This window comes from Mustela nivalis (assembly GCF_964662115.1).
Source record: "Mustela nivalis genome assembly, chromosome: 3".
NCBI lineage: Eukaryota > Metazoa > Chordata > Mammalia > Carnivora > Mustelidae > Mustela > Mustela nivalis.
In genome coordinates this window covers 105,019,758-105,042,918 of record NC_139022.1, presented here as the reverse complement: position 1 = coordinate 105,042,918, position 23,161 = coordinate 105,019,758, and the positions used below count along the sequence as shown (strand labels likewise).

General features: G+C 41.5%; 1 protein-coding gene across 16 annotated transcripts in view; it reads right to left on the bottom strand.

Annotated features, from left to right (window-relative positions):
• Nucleotides 1-23,161, bottom strand: part of SIL1 (SIL1 nucleotide exchange factor) — a 208,456-nt gene that overhangs the window by 60,181 nt on the left and 125,114 nt on the right. For all 16 annotated transcript variants that reach the window (XM_082725574.1, XM_082725565.1, XM_082725562.1 and 13 more), the window contains 3 exons: nt 21,894-21,993; nt 10,972-11,163; nt 6,267-6,388 (listed from right to left, as the gene is read on the bottom strand). In XM_082725574.1, the coding sequence (XP_082581700.1) occupies nt 6,267-6,388; nt 10,972-11,163; nt 21,894-21,993 (414 nt within the window). The remainder of the gene's footprint in view (nt 1-6,266; nt 6,389-10,971; nt 11,164-21,893; nt 21,994-23,161) is intronic.

Here is a 23,161-nt window from a genome sequence, read left to right as displayed (position 1 = left end):
CTTGTGCTTCTCACCTCAGGGGTCTAAGCCAGCTGCTGAGGCTCTAAGACAAATGCAGTCAAGGCATGAAGGAGTAGGCAGGGTCTCTTTACTATCTCTCTTTTTATAAGAAAGCAAAAAAAGCTTTCCAGAAACCTTCTCAAGAAACATCTCTTTACATCTCTTTGGTCAGAACCAGGTCACATGCCCATTGCTAAATCAATCTACACGCACAAAGAATGAGATTACTGTTTTTGGTTCAGATTATTCATTTCCTAGCACTGGAAGAGGGAACCCCCTCCCTGAACATGTTGCTATCCTTACAATATCAAGGTTCCTTAAAACAGATTTTAAAAAAGGCAAATAGTTTTTAGTAGACACAATAGTGAAAATAAAAATCCAAAGATTCATTCACCAACTAAACAACTAAAATGGGACAAAGACGACTCAAATATCCCTCAAAAGTTTTCAGCCTGGGTAACTACGAAATCATACTGCCAAAAATAGATAAGAGATCGTGGGAGGGAGAACCTAGTTTGTTAGAGAGACAAAAATTAATTCCACTTTCTTCTCCTTGGGTTTGAGGTACAGTCAGACAGTCTGGTAGAAATGGAGAATACAACTTGAGAGGAAAAGCTGGACTTCAACATAGATATTGGAATCATCCACAATGAGGCAGGATTTGAAACACAGGAATAGACAGAACCACTGGGAGAGAAAAGGGAAAATGCCAGAAAAAAAAATCTTGGTGAACAGCTATAATTATGAGACAGTAAGATGATGAAGTTGCCATAAAAGGTAAGGAAGAGGGAATAATTAATTCCAGAGATACAAGAACCAAGGGACCATAATCACATGGCAGTCAAGGAGTAAAGTTTCTTCTTCTTCTTCTTCTTTTTTTTTTTTTTTAAGAGATTTTATTTATTTACTTGAGAGAGAGACAGTGAGAGAGAGCATGAACGAGGAGAAGGTCAGAGAGAGAAGCAGACTCCCCATGGAGCTGGGAGCCTGATGCGGGACTCGATCCTGGGACTCCAGGATCATGACCTGAGCCGAAGGCAGTTGTCCAACCAACTGAGCCACCCAGGCGTCCCTCTTCTTCTTCTTTTTTTTTTTTTTTTAAAGATTTTATTTATTTATTTGACAGAGAGAAATCACAAGTAGACGGAGAGGCAGGCAGAGAGAGAGAGAGGGAAGCAGGCTCCCCGCTGAGCAGAGAGCCCGATGCGGGACTCGATCCCAAGACCCTGAGATCATGACCTGAGCCGAAGGCAGCGGCTTAACCCACTGAGCCACCCAGACGCCCGCCTCTTCTTCTTTTTTAAAAAGCTTATAAGTAATCTCTAGAAGTGGCCCTCAAACCCGTAACCGTAAGATCAAGAGTTTCATACTGCACTGACTGAGCCAGTCAGGTACCCCAAGAAGTAAATTTTTCAAAGGAATATACTGGTTGACATTGCCGACTGCTACATAGATGTTAATGATTCCAAAATACTCCTGAAAAATTCAAGGAACAGTAGGAACATAATGGTCATGTGCACTTACTTGAATCCCTTTTTACCTATTCTTTCGAGGACATTGGAAGGGAAGGAAAATATAGGTTGTCATGTTGGAGGCAATGTTAAGGTAGTGGTGGGAAGGGGTCAGTGGGTAACTGGGAACATTGTGGACAAAGAGGAAGGAGCCTAGAAAGAGGGAAAAGGGTGAGTAGCACTAATGGAATGGGAAAACAGGAAAATGTGCAGAGGCTAAAGGTCATGATAAGGCTAAAAACTAGATTCGACAGGAGAGATGAAAATATGAATATGGAGGTGGTCAGTGAACATGAGATGTTGACATAAATGGGTAATGAATTTCAAGATATCTAGCAGATAAGAGAAGTAAAAATAAAGGTCAATACAGGTGAGAGCGTTAATGCCCAGCAAACTCACAAAAGCCATCAAGAAGGAGAGCACTAAAATTCACTAAGGTCACCACGAAATCTCGAAGTTGAAGGTCAATAGATGGAAATGGGAATTGGTGAAAGGACACTGGCCCAATGGTTAAAAATGAATCAGTAAGGGGCACATGGGGGGCTCAGTCAGTTAAGTGCCTGATTTCAGCTCAGGTCATAATCCTGGGGTCCACAGATCAAGACCCACATCGGGCTCCCTGCTCAGTTCCTCTCCCTCTGCCTGTCATTCCCTCTACTTGTGCTGTCTGTCAAATAAATAAATAAAATCTTTGTTAAAAAATGAATTGGTAAAACTTTAGTGGGAGGAGTATAACAGGAAACCAGAGAGCCAACAAAGCATGGGAAAAGGGGGTGCAGGGTCGGGAGTCGGGGAGACATTCATTTTATAAAGACATGTAACTAACACAGAATCTGCTAAGGAGGTTCCAAGGCAGATGCCAAGAAGAGAGGCTAGAACAGAATCCTATTCTGGAGATCCATCATAACAGAACATAACTGCAGTGTGACTGATGGCACATGTACATCCTTTTTCGCACCAGGCACAGGTCCATGACCCCTGCAAACTGTGGACAGTTCAAACAGAAGTACTGCATTCAGTGAGAACCTACAATCCCATTTAATTGCATAATAATGCATACATATGCAGATGAGAATGTGAGTTACTAAAGATGGATATAGAACATGAGAAATGATGGAGACAGGAGCATGAGAGCAAAAGCCAGGGCTCCCTGGGGCAAGCACACCGGTTTCTTGATAATTTAACTCCTGACAGTTAAATGGTAAAGGCTACATAGAGGGAGATAAGAGATAAAAATAGGCAGCTGGTAGTTTGGCTGAGAAGCCAAAGAACTCTTACTTTGAGAAATAAAACCAAAACCAGATTACAGAAGGCTGCAGGCCCTCTGAAATTCACAAGACCTTTGTGAGACTTCTTACACATAGAAGCACAATGACTTGTCTGGGACTCCAAGATTCCTGGTAGGTCAGACTGTAGATAGTACACACAGGTGCCCTCATGAGATGTTATCAGGTCAGGGAAAGGCCAATGAAAATAAGTGACTTAAAGAAGAAAGGAGAGGGAATGGAGAGAGAGAAGGCAAGAGGAGGGACATGGAGAGTGGGGAGTGAGAGAGGGGCAGTGAGATGGGGAAGCATGTAAGAAAGGAAAGAAACCATGAAAAGATGAAGCTGTCAAAGGCATCAGACCCCATTCTCCTTATCTCTGCATATCTTCTTATGCAAGAGCATGACCTGCCTTACACAAAGGCAACAAACAGCAGAAAATGAGTGTCTGTGACCCCTAAATTAGTGTGAATAATATTTAAATAAGGGAACAGACTATTTCAGGAGCCATGTAACATTCAGTGGCCATGCCAATTACATTTATGTCAACTCTTTCTTCTTGATCTTGGAATAATTGCTTCATGGTTAACACGAGGCAAGATATCTCTTTATCCACAGAATTGTGTGTGGAGGCTTTATTAAGCAATTAACCCAAGTAAGCAAGTAAACACCCTCATGATGCATCAAAATTAGCTCCGAGAAATATATGCGGTAGAACATAAGCTGAAAAGAAAATCAGGAAGATAAAGGTTCGTACTGTGAAAACATAAGAAGTAAAAATTGCCTTATAGTGAAAATTCATAGTAAAAAGAACACATGGTGAATACAATGATGTAATACCACTCATCACTGACAGGAGCTCTATAAGCTTTTTCACGGGACCTGTATGTTACTTCATGTTCACTCAACCTTACCAAATACAGAGAATGGCTATCACTGCCTTTAGTTAACAGATGAAAAGGTGAGGCTCAGTGAAATCACTTGTCCATGCATAAACGGTCAGTAAATAACGGACACTAGACTTGAACCTGGATTTTCTGACTCTTGTTGCAGTGGTCTGCCTCATTCTCCCATATACTCAAACATCTGGACTGAATGAGCAGTATTCCTAGAAAACTAGAAGGAATGCTATCTAAATAACACCCCCAAACCCTGGAACTCCATGGTTCCATGCTCACTATCCCTTGAATGCCTTCTTGACAACGAGCAACTTCATCCAATCAGACATGCATGCATGTGCACACACACACACTGTATGCTCGGGACAGGTAGGGAGCTATAAAACCAACCCTTAGGACATTAGGAGTCAATAATGAATATGAGACTAGAGCACGGAAGCTTGCTTCTCTGCATAGAAAGAGTTACCTTGTACCAACTTCCTCTGTGCATAAAACACTGACATTTTCATGTTTAGGGAGCCTGCTTTTGGCTTCCAAAAGCTCTGGCGCCATACCATGCTGTCACTGTAACTGCCCTCCAGTGGGCCATCAAAAGCCCAGCTAGAATGTTTTGAGTACAGCAGCTCGCTTGTCACCAAAACACTAAGTTGCGGTATTTTATATTTATCTCTATTTAAATTTTAGTGATGCCACATAAATGTTAACATGGTCTTATGCTAATACAATCATGGATAAGTCTTAATAACACTGCATACTGGCACACCCCTGGGTGAGTTATGGCCTGCTAAGCAGGCCTAATGCATGCTTCTCAAGTCATTTGGTTAGTCTCCTTTAAATAAGATGTAACATCAAAATGTTACTGTTTCCCCCAAGAAATGTGTTTCCAGAAGCAATGGCAAGGGACATGTAGGATAATTTGCTCATCTTGAAAACGGAAAGAAGGTACTTGGGATTAGAGGAAAGAATTTCGAAAAGAGTTTGGGGAGAGAGGTTAATAATGTTTGATTTAGTTATTTCATGACTTGAGAAATAAAAAGTGAGCTTCCATAAGTTCTCAAGCCTCTGAAGCCATAAGGATAAGAACCTGGACTTCAGTCTAGGGCTGAAATCACAGAGACCTATGATAAACTTACAGATTCTCCACCCTTCCAGTAGATGTACAGGCAAACATCTCCTTGGGCTTCCTGAGAGACTGCCTGGGTGTGGTAGGTGAGACCAAGGGAGGCAGAGTGCCCTGGAAGCCACAGCCTACACTGTCAAGAACATAACCACAGGATAACCAGGGCCTGAAGATCCAAGCAGATTAGTGATAAGGGGCACGAAGGCCTGCAGAGTCCTCAGCCTCCCCATGGAAAGATTCTTCCAGCCTTACCAGCTCTGCCCCTCAATTTACTGAGAAAAAACCCAGCAGCCTTTCACGGTGAGGAGGCACCAGTCTGAGATTCTGATTAAGTAACAATAAGCATGGATGAAAGACAAAGAAAATCTTTTCAAAACAAAGCCTACAGGGGCGCCTAGGTGGCTCAGTGGGTTAAGCCACTGCCTCTGGCTCAGGTCATGATCTCAAGGTCCTGGGATCGAGCCCCACATCGGGCTCTCTGCTCAGCAGAGAGTCTGCCTCCCCCTCCCTCTCTGCTGGGCTTTCTGCCTACTTGTGATCTCTGTCAAATAAGTAAATAAAATCTTTAAAAATTAAAAAACAAAAAAACAAAAACAAAGCCTATAACGGCAAAACTGTTTACAATAGCCTTTCTCCTGCAACATCGTAATCCCTGCACCCTAGCAGAGCATCCCCTCATAGCTACTACCCATGCCCTTACACCAAGAATCTGAATACTGACTGGTTCCTATTTTAGAAGCACAAATAGTCCTAAGAGCAGATTTTCAAAAATTAAAGGAACTACGGCTCCATGGACCAACTACCGCTTGAAGACATCTTGACTTTTTTAGTATTATGATGTGGTGCCCAAACATCTTTCTGTATCCAGTCTTAAGTGATGCCGTATCCCCATTTCTCTTGCCTTATCACTCTTCTAACATAAGCCAAACTAACTAAAATTTAAACAAATCCCAACCCAAAGAGTACAAATACCTGACTGCATGTTGATTGGTACGACATGATAAGGAGAAGGCATATATTCCCCCCCACAAAGCTCTTCTGGGTCGGGTTCAACATTTATTCATCACTAGATGTAGCTTCTAGATACATCTACTAGATGTAGATTGCAAAAGGATCAACTCTTAGAGTTCATTCCCTTCCACTCAACCAGCTATGGGTAGTCTAACTTTTTTTTTAGCTCTGAATGCAACAGAGAATATGACCTAAAATTCATTATTGTATGTCCAAAAGATGAGAGGGAACACAGAGTCACACACGGTAACAACATGGTAAAAATGCTTATCTACTTGGAGTAAGGACAGAATCAAATTCTTACCCTAGTTTCATTAGGAGTACAATGAAATGTGGATAGGGATATGCAAGACTTCAAGTGTAACCTTTCTCCAGGCCAATCAGGCCAAAAGTAAAGCTAGACGTCACCTGAAGGGCCCTAACAATCCTGGCCAATGGGATGTCCGTCCGTGCTGCTCACCTGGAAAAGGCAGCTCCTAGCACAAATGCAGCATACTCCTTCACCAGGGGCTCTGTGCTGTTCAGCCCATTGATCACCACTTGAAGGCCACCAAAGGAAAGCAGGTCCTGTGCATTATCCATCTGCAACAAAAGCACGGCTTAGTATATACAGCCATCAAGCAAAGAAAAGCCCTTCTTATTTATTGCCTTTCTTTTGGTGAGTATTCAAAAAACCCCTAAAAAGTCAAGTAAAAAGTAATGGTGGCCATTCTGACCAGCTAGAAAAGATCTGTAGTAACAAATTATATTCTTAAATTTGAGACTTCCAAATTCACCTAACATGATTGATGAGCACCTGCATGGGAAATGGCCGAAATGGCACCTAGCTTTTGCTTATGCCAAACATGTCCTGGAAAAATTCTATAACCATCATGAATCACAAAGCTTGCTCCTAACAAGCTGCTAACACAAAGATCTGGCATCATCAGGACTTCTAAATGGTGTCATGCTTCCGGTTCATGTCTAGTCCTAGTGCGGGGAATGGAAGCAGCAAACACTTAAAAAAAAAAGAAGTCCTCTCTCTTCCTCACTTCATACAGTCTAAGGCTGACTGACTCTGTGGACATTCATGATAAAATCTGCACGAATTCTCTCTCTCAAAGGTGGTTCTCTAGGCCTGAGTTGCTGGGTAGTGGCTATTATTGAAGAGTGCATAACATTCCCATAATCAAATAAAATTCTATCAAATGGCACTGGTCTAGGCTACCCTTTCAGGTCCAAAGCTCCAAGGACAGTCTAAAGTATTACCCTTTTATTCTATAGGGTATCTCACTCCCCAGGCTTTCTTAGTTAGTATCCTGGAACAAGAAAACTCAACTTGTTCAGAAAGGTCACTGGATCCTATTTTCTCCATGTAGTACTACAGTCTCCCTTGGAAACACCTCTGTTGCTACAAAGACTGCCTCTTGCCCACAGTCTGATCCCACTCTACGAATCATCAGGAAAATGTAGAAAGCTAGCCCAACACCGTGACTGCTATCCACCTTTTCCTCCAGATGCCTCTGTTTCCTACCTGATTGGGCCCTTCCAAACTAGACAAAGACTGTAACAGAGAAATTGAGTTTGAAGGACTTTGACTCTACCTGTTTCTGGGTAGACCTAGACCGTTTTCATCACTTATAGGATCATTTTTATATATTCTGATATAATCTCCACAAGAACAGGGGTTTTGTCTGCCTGTCAACTGTTATAGGCCCAGTGACTAGAACAGTGCTGAGCATATACTTAGGCGCTCAATAATATACTTAGTTGAGTTAAAAAGGCAACCTGGGGTATCTGTGCCAACAAAATGAATGGGTCCTTGGTACCAGAAACCCGAAGAGATGGCCAATCCAGGGTCCTGAACTCTGGAGTCTGCTCTGCTATCAGGGCCCCTAAGTCAGGGCTGGGATTTTTCCATCTCAATCTGTCCTTACGAAGAGTTATTACTGGACCATAGGCCAGCCAAATAGGGAGGCTCCGAGCTGGGTGTTTGCTGAGGTAAGTACAATAATACCTCATGAGTCTTCCTTTCTCACAGCTTTAAAATCTAAAAACTCACTGCCTCTTTTTGATCCCCTCCCCCAAGTTTTCTGGATAACAAAGCCATGGGTCAGACTCCTGTCATGAAATGCCTGGGGTGGCTACTTCTCGATGCTGGTAGGATCTCCTAATGGAATGGCTGCCAGTCTGACAGCCCCAAAGCAACACAGTCACAGAGGTTCTGTTGCAGATGTAGTTTATCTTCATTACTACAAAGACAATTCAGGGGATTATAAATTCTAACTTTTATATACACCTCTCAACCTTTTCAATACATTTTCTCACTTGTTATTTCACTGAAAACGAGGAAGAAAAGAGTCATTCTGCCCACTGTATACACAGAAGATCAAGCTCCAAAATCTGGGCCCTGCTCAGTATCACACAGAAGTCATGATCAGGGCCCAGGTCTGCAGCTCCACATCTAGGTCTAAGGCCACAGGTTTCCCCAGGCTGCCTTCAGGACGGGGTGAGACAGGTGGATAGAAACTCAAGGTAGAGGGAGGGAGTGTATGAGGAAGGACACAGTAGGAACTGTGCCAACACTCCAGAAGAAAAGAGAGAACCAGACAATCAGACAACAGTAAATAGAGAAAGGGAGACATTGAGGAAAGGCAAACACACTGCCCTATGGAATGTTGGGCAGAGAGAAGCTGCACCTCATAAGCAACTCACAACCATTTTCTAAACACACAGAATATTTTTCATAAACCCTGTTTAATAATTCCAATATGGCAGGAGCCTCTGAAGAGAGCAAGTTAAGCCTCACCAGAGAACTGGTTCTTGGTCTGACCTAGGGACTGAGTCAGGTGATGTTGAAGAAACTGTTTACCCCACTTCATAATCCATGAAAGCAGAATAGGATGTCACCCTAGAGGTAACACTGCCAGATAACCACCAGACTTGCATGAAAAAAAAAAAACATTTTGTCAGGGCCCTACTGGCCTCCTGTATACTCATTCCCCTCTAGGTATAATCAGCTCTCTAGTCATTTGGCCTTTCATGCTCAGCTAAAGGAAGAGTCTGTAGAAACCTGATACCTAAAGATCCGCCCAAGTATGTTAAATGAGAAAAAATAAAAGCTGCCAAGATCAGAGCAGGACTAAGTTGGCCAATAACCCCTAAGATCCTTAATCCTTTAAATATCTGTAACAGAAAAGCTGTTGGAATTCTTGTTTTTCACCCTGAAGAGAAACACAGGAAAGAGGAAAGAGAACTCAGGCCCACTTTTTCTCTAAGAGGATCATAGACCTGCTATTTGAGTCCTGAGAAACAGTTAGGAGCAAAGGAAGAAGATGAAGAGGCCGCATCATAATTCCTGCAGATACAGTATACACTCATCCTCTCTCACCACAAAGGCTGGCAAAATCCTAAAGAAAGAAAGAATGTCTTTTAGCCTAGTTTATAGAGAACAAGGACGCAGTCATGAGTGGGAGGATGTTGAAGATCTGTGTCTTGATGAGGATCTCAAACAAGCTTTTGATTATGATTACACAGTCTTCCTGGGCCACCATCGTCCCTAGTCTGAATTATGGCAATAGCTTTCTATCTGGTTTCTGTGCCCACACCCCCTGCCTCCAGTCTAATTCTCAACAAAGCAAGCAGAGGGATCCTTTAAAAGTAAGTCAGAGCAAGTTTTTTTTCTGCTCAAAAGCCTTTAATAATGTCCAGTTTCATATTCGCTTCCATGGTTGACAAGGCAGACCATGATCTTCCCTCCTTATCTGAGTTTCGTCTATGTCCTTCTTTCATCTCCTGAGACGCTCCTTTCCAATACTGCCAATCCTTACCATTAACTACTTTTTATTTGCCCATAGTATTTATCAACTTTAAACACAACACCCATAATTTACTTATTAGTTATGTTTATTATCTACCTGTCTCCACTAGAAGCTAAGCTCCACAATTTTGTTCACAGATGTATTTTAAGTGCCTGGAATAGCTCTTGGAACTTAACAGGGATGCAATAAATTAATTTACTTAAACAAATGACTTCTCTTATTCCTTTTCCTTAGATCTACCTAATAGATATTTTTGAGCTTCATTCAAATGATTCCAGTATCCTAGGAGAGACAGAGTGATCAAAGGTTAAGAGCACTGGTTAGGGTCAGACAGACCCTCTTGCAAATCCCAGCTCTACCACTCACTAACTGGATGACCTTGGGCAATATCAGGTGTGACCTGTGTCTTATTTGCCTCAGTGATAAAATGGAACTAGTAACAGCATCCACTCATAAGGCAGCTGTGGAAGTCAATAAATTGGTTTATACAAAACACTGGAATAAGTGCCCTCTCTATAACAGCGCTCAATAAATATTAACTATTATAATTATGGCACAAGTGTGATCAGTCCTTTCCCTGCCGCAAACTCTCCAATGGGTCTTAAAATCAAGGATAAAATCATAAAGAGCACAATACTCCCAATTCCACCTCTATGACTCTCTAACCTTCCCACTTTATCTATGCTATCATATCTTCTCAATGATTCTCAACCTCAAAATCTTTGCATATGCTGTTCCTCTGCCTGTGGTACTCTGATTCAAGGGCTGGCAAACGTCTTCCAAAGGGTCTGACAGTAATGATTTGTGGCTTTGTGAACCACGGGGTTTCTGTCACAAGCTTTCAACTCTTCACTGTAGCATAGAAACAACCCAAAACAACAGAACAATACATAAAGAAATAGATGTGGCTGTGTCCCAGTAAAACTTTATCTACAAAAGCCTTCTTCAACACCTCTGACTAGGCTAAGTTCCCCTGTTATAAACTCCCACACTACTCTCTGGAGCCTTTATCACAATCTTAAGTTTAAATTTATTGTTAATTGTTCATTGTTCAGTTGTTCATGATTTCATTGTTCCCTCTTCCAGACTGTAAGTTACATAAAACAGGGACCATGGCTGTTTCGCCCCTGCTGTGTAACAGGTACTGAAAATATAATGGACGTAACACAGCAAATGAAAAAAGAGGTTGGCCCTTTCTTTTAGAATGGATCTTACTACAGTAGCTATTGGCCTAGGTTAAAAATACTAGATGCCCTAAGAGAGGAGTAAAGATGCTGGTGCTATTTTCTTAGGATTTAGGATAGGGAGGTTTGCTGTTGAAGATGTTACTTAAAAGTCAGATTTATGGACAGAGAAATACAATACCTGATGGACATAATATTCAAGATCAAAGAGTGCAGCAATCTTCTCTTCTAAGCTGGAGCTGGAACTATTGAACTTGTTGATTAGCCGTACCATGATCTGCATGTCAGTCTCAATGATAACATTCAGCTCCTCAAAGTCCTTCTTCAGCTCCTCGATGGGGCGAAAGAGTCGTTTAACTTTGGCTTGCCTTGCCTAAGAAAAAAAATTGAAGCAAAGGGGTTAAGTAGATCAACTGGGGACATCTCCCCGAGACAGTTGCTATCTACCATGGATGTCCATTCTCAAAGGACTGCTGCTCCCGGATTCAAAACCTTCTTTCATCTGTACTATCAAAATATCCTCCCACAGAAATACCTCATTTTACTGAACTTCACTTTGCCACACTTAGAATTGTTAGGTTGTGGCAACCTGCATTTAGCTACTCTATCAGGATCATTTTTTCCAACAGCATTTGCTCACTCTGTGTGTCTGTGTCACACTTGGTAATTCTTGCAAAATTCAAACATTTTCATTATTATATTTGTGCTTCATTTAAGGAATTTTTTTTTTTTATTTGTTGAGAGAGAGAGCGAGAGAGCACAGAAGGAGAGAGAGAAGAAGAGACTCCTGCTGAGCAGAGAGCCTGACATTAGACCTGATCCTAGAACCCTGGGATCATAACCTGAGCCGAAGGCAGACCCCAACTGACTGAGCCACCCAAACACCCCTCATTATTATATTTGTTATGGTGATCTATGATTGGTGGTATTTGATATTACTGTTGTAGTTGTTTTGGGTGCCACAAACCACACCCATGTAAGACACTGAACTTAACTGATAAATGATTTGTGTATTCTGATTGCTCATTGGTAGGCAATTCCCCCACTGCTCTCCTTCTTCTTGGGCCTGGTCTATTTCCCAAGACACAATGATTTTGAAATTAGGCCAATTAATAACCCCATAATGGCCTCTTAAGTATTCAAGTGAAAGAAGAGTCTCATGTCTCATTTTAAATCAAAAGCTAAGAAATGACTAGTCTTAGTGGGGATGGCATATCAAAAGCTGAGATAACCAAAAGACAGGCCTCTTATGCCAAACAGTTAGCCAAGTTGTGAATGCAAAGAATTCCTAATGGAAACTGAAAAGTTACTCCAATGGACACACAAATTGTAAGAAAGCAATACAATAGTATTGCTGACATGGAGAAAGTTTTAGTGGTCTGGATAGAGGATCAAACCAGCCACAACAACTCCTTAAACCAAAGCCTAATCCAGAGGTCTTAAAAAACTTGTTAATTCTATGAAAGCAGAAAGAGGTGAGGAGCTTGCAGAAGAACATCTGAAGCTAGCAGAGATTGGTTCATGAGGTTTCAGAAAACAAGCCATCTCTATAACAGAAAAGTGCTAGGTGAAGCAGCAAGTGCTGATACAGAAAATGCAGCAAGTTATCTGGAAGGTCGAGCTAATCCATGAGGGTGGCTAGACTCAGCAATAGGTTTTCTTTTTCTTTTCTTTTTTTTTTTTTTAAGATTTTATTTATTTATTTGACAGAGAGAGATCACAAGCAGGCAGAGAGGCAGGCAGAGAAAGAGAGAAGGAAGCAGGCTCCCCGCTGAGCAGAGAGCCCGATGCAAGGCTCGATCCCAGGACCCCGAGATCATGACCTGAGCCGAAGGCAGCTGCTTAACCCACTGAGCGACCCAGGCGCCCCAGCAATAGGTTTTCAATGAAGACAAAGTACCCTTCTATTGGAGGAAGATGCCATCTAGGTCCTACATAGCTACAGAGAAGTCAATGCCCGGCTTCAAAGCACACAGTGATTTTCTTGGTAGGGGCTAATGCAACTGCTGACATTGGGTTGAAATCAATGTTTATTTACTACTCTAAAAATCCTAGGGCCCATAAGAATTAAGCTAAATCTACTTGGCCTGTCCTCTATAAGTGGAACAACAAAGCCTGGATGACAGCTTGTCTATTTACAACATGGTTTACTGAGTATGTTAAGACCAACATTGAGGGGACACCTGGGTGGCTCAGTTGGTTAAGCGGCTGCCTTCGGCTCAGGTCATGATCCCAGCGTCCTGGGATCAAGTCCCACATCGGGCTCCTTGCTTCGCAGGGAGCCTGCTTCTCCCTCTGCCTCTGCCTGCCACTCTGTCTGCCTGTGCTCGCTCTCGCTTCTCTCTCTATGACAAATAAATAAATAAAATCTTAAAAAAAAAAAAAAGACCAACATTGAGACATGGCAGAAAATAAACCAAAAAACCTCCTTTCAAAATTATTACTTCTTACGGATATGGCATGGCATCTGGTCACCCAAGAGCTCTGAGGGAAATGTAAGCCGAGATTAATATTGTTTTCATGCTTACTCACGTAACATCTATTCTGCAGCCCATGGATCAAGGAGTTATTTAGACTTTCAAGTCTTAATTATAATAAGAAGAAAATGTATTTTATAAGGCTACAGTTGCCACAGATAGTGTTTCCTTTAATGGATTTGGGCCAAGTAAACTGAAAACCTGTTGGAAAGTATTCCCCATTCTAGATCCCATTAAGAACATAACAGGAAAAAGTCAAACTGTCAACATGAACAGGAGTTTAGTAGAATTTGATTCTAGCACTCATGGATGACTTGACAAGTTCAAGTCTTCAGTGGGGGAAATAAGTGCAGATGTGATAGAAATATCAAGAGAATTAGAAGTGGAGCCTTAGGATGTGACTGAACTGTTGCAACATGATAAAACTTTAATGAATGAAAAGTTGCTTCTTATGGATGAGCAAAGAAAGTAGTTTCCTGAAATGGAATCTACTCCTGATGAACATGCTGTGAAGACTGCTGAAATGACAACAAAGGATTTAAAATACTAAAGAAACTCAGTTGATAAAGCAGTTAATGGGTTTGAGAGAGCTGACTCCCATTTTAAGGGAAGTTCTACAGGGGGATAATATTATCAAACCGCATCACATGCTACAGAGAAACTGTTCAGGAAATTGTTCGATGTGGCAAAAGTCACTGCTGTCTTATTTTAAGAAATCACCACAGCTACACTAATGTTCAGCGGCCACCACCTGCATCAGTCAATGCCATCAGTATTGACACAAGACCCTCCACAAGCAGAAGGATTACAACTCACTTATAAGCTCGAGGTGTTTAGCATTTTTTAGCAATAAAGTACTTTTCAAAAATTAACATACAATGTATTATTTGTTTTAGGGGCACAGGTCTGTGAATCATCAGTCTTACACAATTCACAGCACTTACCATAGCACATACTCGACCCAATGTCCATCACCCAGCTACCCTGTCCCTCCTCATCCACCCCCCCATAGCCCTCAGTTTGTTTCCTAAGATTGAGAGTCTCTTATGGTGTGTCTCCCTCCCTGGTTCCATTGTTTCATTTTTCCCTCCCTCTTCCCATAAACCCCCACCCTGACTCTCAAATTCCTTATATCAGAGAGATCATATGATAATTACCTTACCCTGACTGACTTAGCAATAAAGTACTTTTTGAATTAAGGCACACATATTGTTTTTTAGACATAATGCTATTGCACATTTAGTAGACCATGGTACGGAGTCACCATAACTCGTACATGCACTGTAACCAGAAAATTAATCTGACTTGATTTATTGCAGTGGTCTAGAACCAAATCCATACTCAAGGCACACCCATACCTTCTAAGATGCCCACAGAAGAAACACACTCAAGATTTTCCAAGGTTCACTTTCTAGTCTGACTTCTAATGTTCAAGAAGAATGGAAAGTCTTCTTGCTGAGGTCAGGGGAAGAAATACAAGCTCACCTTCAACCCCTAACCTCAGCTGAAAAGGCTGAGGGCTAAGGTGGAGTAATCGGCACCTTGGTTCTGTATCTTCAACAATCATTTAATATCTTTGCTCTGCCCTGCCCAGTCCAGCAACATTTTAGGGAAACCCGGATGTAGGCAACTGCGGGTAAAGAGCTGTCAGAGTGGGAGCAATTTGCTGATGAAAATTAAATCACTGTCATTACTGTCGATCTAACTACAGGTGTACAATTTGTTCAACTGTTTGAAGTGGCTAAATTACTGTATGTACTATACTCAAGTCTCAATTTTCTCTCAATTCTTCCCCACCCCACACACATACAAAAATTTAAAAAATGAAATTATGCTGGAGGTGAATAAAAGACTTTAATTAGATATTTTATACATGTGACACTTCCATGTTCTTCCCAATTTTAGAGGACAGTGCTTATAAATAGAGTCCAGAAGATCACAGTGGTTTATGTCTCTATCTTCCCAGAAAAATTAAAAGGCACGAATATTTATAAAAAGTAGAATGATGAGCAGCTGTCAGCTCCAAACTGCTCATCTATTACCTATGGATTTTCTCCCCAGTTACAAGTACTGAAATGAATCAGCCTTTCTTAAAAAAGACCAAGCTCCTAGCAGAGTAATCACATCTATGGGATGTCACATCCTGCTTCTTCAGAATAAAACAACAGTGAAATGCTCCCCCTACATCCAGCTAAAGGACTCTGGATGGCTGCCAAAGGCAGGGCAAAAAGGTCTGGGGAAGTTGAGTCACTGCCTCGCATTGTGGGATGGCAGGGAAGTGAGCACCTCCATCTCACCTAAGTGATGTATACGTGGCCCTCAGGAAGAGGGCCTCTTTTAAGAAAAAAAAAAAAAATCACAAAACCTTTTTATTTTGCAATAATTATAAACTCCCCAAAAGTTACAAAAATAATACAGTGAGTACTATGTACCCTTGGTTCAGCTTTCCTCAATGGCAGCATCTTACATAATAGTACACTAACAAAACCAAGAAAATGACAAAGTATAATACTGTTAAAAAGAATATAAACCTTACTCAGATTTTATCAGCTTTTACATGTGCACATGTGCACGTATATGCATGTATATATTATTCTATACAATTTTATCATATGTATATATTTTTTTTTTCATGCATCCACCAGAACAATCAGGCTACCAAACTACTCCACCACCACCAAACAACTCCACTGTGCTACCCCCTCTATAGCTACATGTCACCCTCCCTCCCAACCCTGTGCCCTGGCAATCACTACTTTGTTCTCCATCTCTCTAATTCTGGCATTTAGACAATATTATAAAGATGGAATCACAAAGTCTGTAATCTTTAAAGATGGTATTTTTATATGAACATAAAGCACTTGAGATCTATCCAAGTTACCACACACATCAATGGTTCATTTATTTTTAATGCTGAGTAGTACTACATTATATAGATGTACAGTTTGCTTAACCATTCACCTGTTGAATATTTGAGTTGTTTCCAGGTGTTGACTATTATGAACAAAATCACATAAATATTTGTATAAGGGTTTTTATATAAATTCAAGTTCTTATTTCTTTGGGATAAATGCCCACAAGTATGACTGCTGGGTCATACGATACACGTTTGGTTTTATAAGAAACCGCCTATTTTCCATGGTGACTTACATTTTACATACTCACTAACAGTGTATGAAACACCCAATTTCTCCATATCCTCACTAGTATTTAGCATTATCACCACTTTTGTTTTAGGTATTTTAATAGATGTACAGTGATAGCTCATTGTGGACTTAATTTGCATTTCTCCAAAGGCTAAAGACATTAAACATCTTTTCTTGAGCTTATCTGCCATTCACAAATCATTTTTGGTGAATTATCCATTTGTTCATTTCATTACCCTATTCTCTAAATTTGTTGTCAGTTTTTACTGTTGAGCTTTCAGAGTTCTTTATATTCTAGATTCAAGTCTTTAATCAGATACAGTCTTTGCTTTGCACAGATCTTATATGCACCAAGTTCAAATACTATACTTTGAATAACACCATACTCCCAACACTACACAAATTCCAGTTACCACAAATTACATTTAACTGTAATTGCATGAAGTACAAACTCTGTGGCTGGCTCTTCAGTCCACAACTCACTAATGTAACATAAATGCTGCCGACGATGAGCAGCTGATTATACCACTTCTTTCTAACTTTGACAGGCCACTGCAAATTAGTTCATACACAGAGGTATAGTGTAGTTGTAGTTGCAGTTGTAGTTGTAGGACTTCCTCATCCTCCAATGACAAACCCACATAACATTTCATAAAAATGGGTATGCAAAAGAAAGAAGTAGCCAAGAAAGAAGTGCAACAAAGAAACTAACAGTGGGTAACTCTGAAAGTAAAACTCCTATGGAATGTATATGGAGCTACAGAAGAGGCCACAATTTTTGCTTCAACTATCAGTCTTTTTCTTTTTCATTTTTTAAGATTTTATGTATTTTTTTTGAGAGAGAGAGAGACAGCAACAGAGGGAACACAAGGAAGGGGAGTAGGAGAGGGGGAGAACAGGCTTCCCACGGAGCAGGGAGCCCGATACAGGGCTTGATTCCAGGACCCTGGGATCATGACCTGAGCCAAAGGCAGACGCTTAATGACTCCCACCCCAGGCACCTCCAAACATTATTTTTCAAACGTAAGAGAATGACAATCTATTCTTTCCCCCCTTATTTTCATTCATTTTATTGTTCTTTTCTTCTTCCTGATGATTCCAAGTTTTGTTCTACTGTTATTTCATTTTTATTTGGAGAATATTCTTTAGTCTTTCTTCTAGGTACATCGGCTAGTGACAAATTTTTTCAGTTTTCTTTTGTGTAAGAATGTCTTGATTTCGGGGTGCCTGGGTGACTCAGTGGGTTAAGCCTCTGCCTTCGGCTCAGATCATGATCTCAGGGTCCTGGGATTGAGCCCCACACCAAGCTCTCTGCTCAGCAGGGAGCCTGCTTCCCCCTCTCTTTCTGCCTGCCTCTCTTCCTACTTGTGATCTGTCAAATAATTAAATAAAATCTTAAGAAAAAGAAAAGAATATCTTAATTTCTCTTTCACCCGTGAAGGATATTTTCATTGGCTATAGAATTCTGAGTGAACAGTTTTTTCAGGACTTGAAAATACTGTGCTACTTACTCTGGTCTTGGTAGTTTCAAATGAAAAATGCACTGTCAATCATTATACCGTAAGCTAGTATTTTTTTTTCTGACTATCTGTTTTCAATATTTTTTCTGTATTTAATTTTCAGGAGGTTAACTGTGAAGAGTCAGAGTTCTCTGAGGTTATCCTACTGAAAATTCAGTTTCATCAATCTATTTGTTTATGCTCTTCATCATATTTGGGGATTTTTCCATCTTTATTTCTTAGTTTATTTTTTCATTATTTTTCAGTACTCTCTCCTTTCCTAAGACAGAAATGTTAGATCCTTCCTTGTAATCACACAGGTCCCTAAGTCTCTGTTCATTTGTTTTTTTCCATTTTTAATCATTTCTGTCTTCAAGTTTATTGGTTCTTCTCTTTCCTATTCTGCTACTGAGCCCTAGTCAGTGATTTTTGAACATTTTCAGTTGTATTTTTTCAGTTCTAAAAATTTCATTTGGTTCTTTTTTCTATCATCTGCTTCTTTCCTAAGATTGTAATTTGTTTCAACAGTGTTCAGAATCATTTGTTGAATGATTTTTGTAACTGTTTTAAAATACTTTTTAGGAAATTCAAACTTCTGTGTCATCCCACTGTTGGCATCTATTAACTGTTTTGCTGGTTCAAGGTTTGATTTTTTTTTTTTTTATTCTGGACATTTTGGGTGTTAGTTTTAAGATTTCTTTAACTTACTGAATCTTCCTTTAAAGCACGCAGTTAAAATGTTTATATTTGGGGCACCTGGGTGGCTCAGTTGGTTAAGCAGCTGCCTTCAGCTCAGGTCAAGATCCTAGAGTCCTGGGATCGGGCCCTGCATTGGGCTCCCTGCTCAGCGGGAAGCCTGCTTCTCCCTCTCCCACTCCCCGTGCTGTGTTCTCTCTCTCAGTGTGTCCCTGTCAAATAAATAAATAAAATCTTAAAAAAAATTTTTTTTTAATGTTTACATTTAATACGCTGGTTCTGTCCTTCTTATATGGCTGTGACTCTAAGACAATTTAGTTTCCGGACCCTATGCAGCGTTATTTTGGTCTGTTTCCTTTATAACCTGCCAAAAGCACATCTAGAAACCTGCGAGTATTCCACACTATGTTTCAGGTATCAAATCTTCTGCTCTGTTAATTCTGGTCAGTTTCTCACGTGGGTCACCAGAGAATATGGCCAAGGCTTCATTTGTGAAATCCCTTTCTCCAGCTCCCTGTCTCCAAAATCCTACCACCATTCTCTAGTTAGGAGGAAGAACATCACCTGCCACCACTGGACACTCTACATTGGGACAGAAATCCTTCCTTGGCCTCTTTACCACCCTGCTGGGGAAACTGAAACACTGCTTCACTGATGCTAGTATGAGGGTGGAAGTTCAGGCTCCTCACTTACCCTCACTGACAACGTCCCAAAGTGGGGAGCAAAATGATGCTTCACACTACCTCAGTGCCAAGTAGAAGGTAAGAATATAGATTCTCCATTCACCATCACCCATTCCCCCCCAACTCCCACCAACACACACAATGGCATCACCTCTGCTCCAAGTGAAAAATCACCTTGGTAGTGTAAGGCAGGGGAAGACATTCAAATATCCTACTTGGCCTCTACCGATACCACCCCAGCAGGTGAAGCAGCCTGCTACCCCCATGTAGAGGGTAGAAAACCAGGCTCTGCACTTGGTGTCTACTGGTACCACACCAGCAGAGGAAACAGAGAATAGTCTCCTACCATTGGGCAGAGGGTAGAAATTCCAGCTCCCTGTTCAAGGCTCACTGATGCCACCTTGGTTAAGGCAGCAGAATACTGCATCATATCCTATCACTGCCATTCATAGGTGGTAGAAGTTCAGCCTACCCACCTGGCTTCTGGTGATACCACTTTGGTGTAGGAATGAGAGTGCAGCCTGCTACCACCAAGTAGGAGGTGGAAATCCAAGTTTCCCATTCAACTTCTACTGGTACAAGTATGGGGTGGGAGATTTCCATCATCTCTGGCTAAACTAGGACAGATATTATCAAAAAGAACATAGCAACGAGCCCCTGATCCACATCTCTAACCATTTATCAGTCAAAGGACATTTGGCCTCTTTCCAATAACTTGGCTATTGTTAATAATGCTTCTTAAACACTAGGGGCGGGGGGGGGGGGCTGTATCCCTTCAAATCATTATTCTTGTATCCTTTCAGTAAATACCTAGTAATGCAATGCCTGGATCATAAGGTAGGTCTATTTTTAACTTTTTGAGAAACCTCCATACTGTTTTCCAGACTGGCTGCACCAGTTTGCATTTCCATTAACAGTTTAAGAGGGTTCCCCTTTCTCTGCATCCTCAGCAACATTTGTTTCCCAAGTTGTTAATTTTAGCCATTCTGACAGCTGTGAGGTTAAAAAATATTTTCTTAATATTCATACTTTTCTATACGAACTTAACTATGGGAAAGAACACCACTAAAAGAGAACAAAAAGAAGAGATGGGGTAGAGTGGGTCTATCACCCATAGAGAAGACATGAATCAGGGGCTCACTGCTATGTTCCCATCAGGTCCACATGAAGCCCGGAGGGGATGATAAGTGAGAATGAGTCCAACCCCTGGCCATAGGAACATCAACCTCTGTTCTAAGCACCTAGGCACACACCTCTCTCTTCTGCTGACCTCTGCTTCATCAGGTAAGAGGATTTGATTTTCCCCACCCTCCTAACCAGTGGTATGATGAAATTTTATCTTTTACCTTCCTACAACCACTGCCATCCTGCATCCTACTCATCTTCTCATACCATATACACTCTCCATACTGGGAGACGTGACTTCACTAAAATGAGGAAAGACATGTAGGACATGGTCTGCATATTAACACATCCTAATTAGGTCCTCCTCGACACCAAAACCAAAAAACAAAACAACAAAAGGCTCATTTGTCTCAGAAACGCTTAGGTCTAAACGATCTGAGGGACCTAAGGCTCCTTCCACTTAACATACAAGCTGTCAAGAACCTGATGCTGCCCCTCCAAGATACTGCCTGGATTCTGGGGCACCAGTAGAGAGACAAAGCAAAAGAGGACTGTGAGGAGGATAAGAGGGAGAACTTAGAGAGCCCTCTAAAGTAGCCATCAGAGGAGCTTCTTTCAAGGACAGACCTCAAATGCAAGTGCAAAAAAATGATATGGGAGCAGAGCTTGGGTTGTTCAGTCAGTTAAGCATCTGCCTTGGGCTCAGGTCATAATCCCAGGGTTCAGGGCTCAAGTCCCACATCGGGCTCCCTGCTCAGCAAAAAGCCTGCTTCTCCCCTTGCTTGTCCTCTCTCTCTGCCAAATTAAAAATAATACACACACACACACACACACACACACACACACACATTTATTTTTTTTAATGATGTGGGACATTTCTCTGGCTATCACATGAGTTCATGATCCATCTCAAGTTTAAGATTGGGCTGCATTTCTGCCTTTTTCTTCTTCTCATTCCCTTAGTTTGTACACAAATTCAGAACTGGAGGAAACCTCAGCCATCCTCTTGTTCCACCCCTGTGCTGTACATTTAGGAACATGAACCCTGGAACAGGGAATACATTTGCTACATGTTCAAAGGACATGGACAAGGATCAAGGCCTCCTTCCCAGCTTAGCTCCTCTGTTCTTTAAGCTTGTGTCTAATCCAAGTGAAAGTGAGGAGATTTGTGTTTTAATCTCTACTTCCCTCACTCTTGTCTGTAAAAATGAAGAGTATGATTATCTCTTCTTTGTGCCTCTATTTCCCCAAACATAAAATGCAAAGTTAGAACCTAAACAATGAAATGCTCCCAGCATTGGTTTATTTTTTTTAACTTGTCTATAAAGGATTACTTATTTGGCATTAACTACCCTTTGAATTATTTTACAGTATTATTATCATAACCCCATGTATATTTTAACAGCTGCAGGAAGAAATGATTCCTTTCAAGGCTGTCCAGTAGGCTTACTAACTCCCTGGAAAGAGTATCACACACCTTGTCTTCCTTTGAACTCTCCACTTCTGCCCCCTCCTTGAATTTTGCCAGAGCACTCTTGAGGTCCTGAGATGTGTAGGTATTAGTGTTGATGTCCAGCCTGTCCAAAGAGAAGGTGAGAGTCAGGAAGGAGGCACCATCTTTCCCAAGGAAAAAACACCCCCCACCACCACAGGGGCTGGCACTCCAAAACAAGGTAAGCCAGGCCAGCTCTAACTCAGAGTGCACCACTCTAACTTTGACTTTAGTCAGCCACAAGCAAACAGGTAGTCTTACCTAGAAGCTAGAGGAGAAAATACACAGTTGAAGATGGGGTCATTTCATGAAAGAGGAGGAAATGCCATGGGGCAGACAGAGGCCTACCATGGAGAGAGAGCTCTCAAGCCAGCTACACAGGCAGAAGTATGTCTGGAATGTCAGTGTGATGCTGTTCTGGCAGCATGTGACAGGAGGACCTCCTGGAAATAGTGGGCACAAAGGGTATAACAAGCACCTTATTTATATTCTTCTAGTAAAGGGGGACCTGAACACCCCCTATATGGGCCTGGCCTGACTTCATAAGGCAATCTTTCTTCACAAAAAAAGGCTGGATAAAATCACACCTTTAAAACCAACTCCTAGGGGTGCCTGTGTGGCTCAATGGGTTAAAGACTGCTTTTGGCTCAGGTCATGATCCCAGAGTCCTGGGATCAAGCCCCGCATCAGGTTCTCTGCTCAGCAGGAAGCCTGCTTCCTCCTCTCTCTGCCTGCCTCTGCCTACCTGTGATCTCTCTGTCAAATAAATAAATAAATAAATAAATCTTTAAAAAAAAAAAAAAAAGAAAGAAAGAAACCAACTCCTGGGCACAGAGAAAACGCAGGAGGTATGTGTCAATCTGACCAAGGAATAAGTTTGAGATACTGAGGACTAGACACAAAGCCAACCACCTTCCAAAGTCAGCCTCTGAGGAGAGGGAGGAAAGAAACAAATGTGGATGTCATTTCAAGAACTTGGCGAAAACTCAAGTGGCATCTTCTCAAAGCCCCCTGGAGCTGATCCAAGCCATGACTGTTCTTCTTGAGAGAAGGCATTCATGGGATGGGGTGGGTTTTGCCACCAATGGTGACTTCTGATCAGTGAACAGAGAGGTAAGACTAAGAGTAACATAGACAAAGGAAGTGTGGAATGTGGTCTGTGCTTGACAACACTATCCAGCTCTGGGCAGGGGAAGGGGGTGGCAGGGTGGTTTAAGGATAGCCCAGGAGATATATACAGGTGGGGAAGGAAG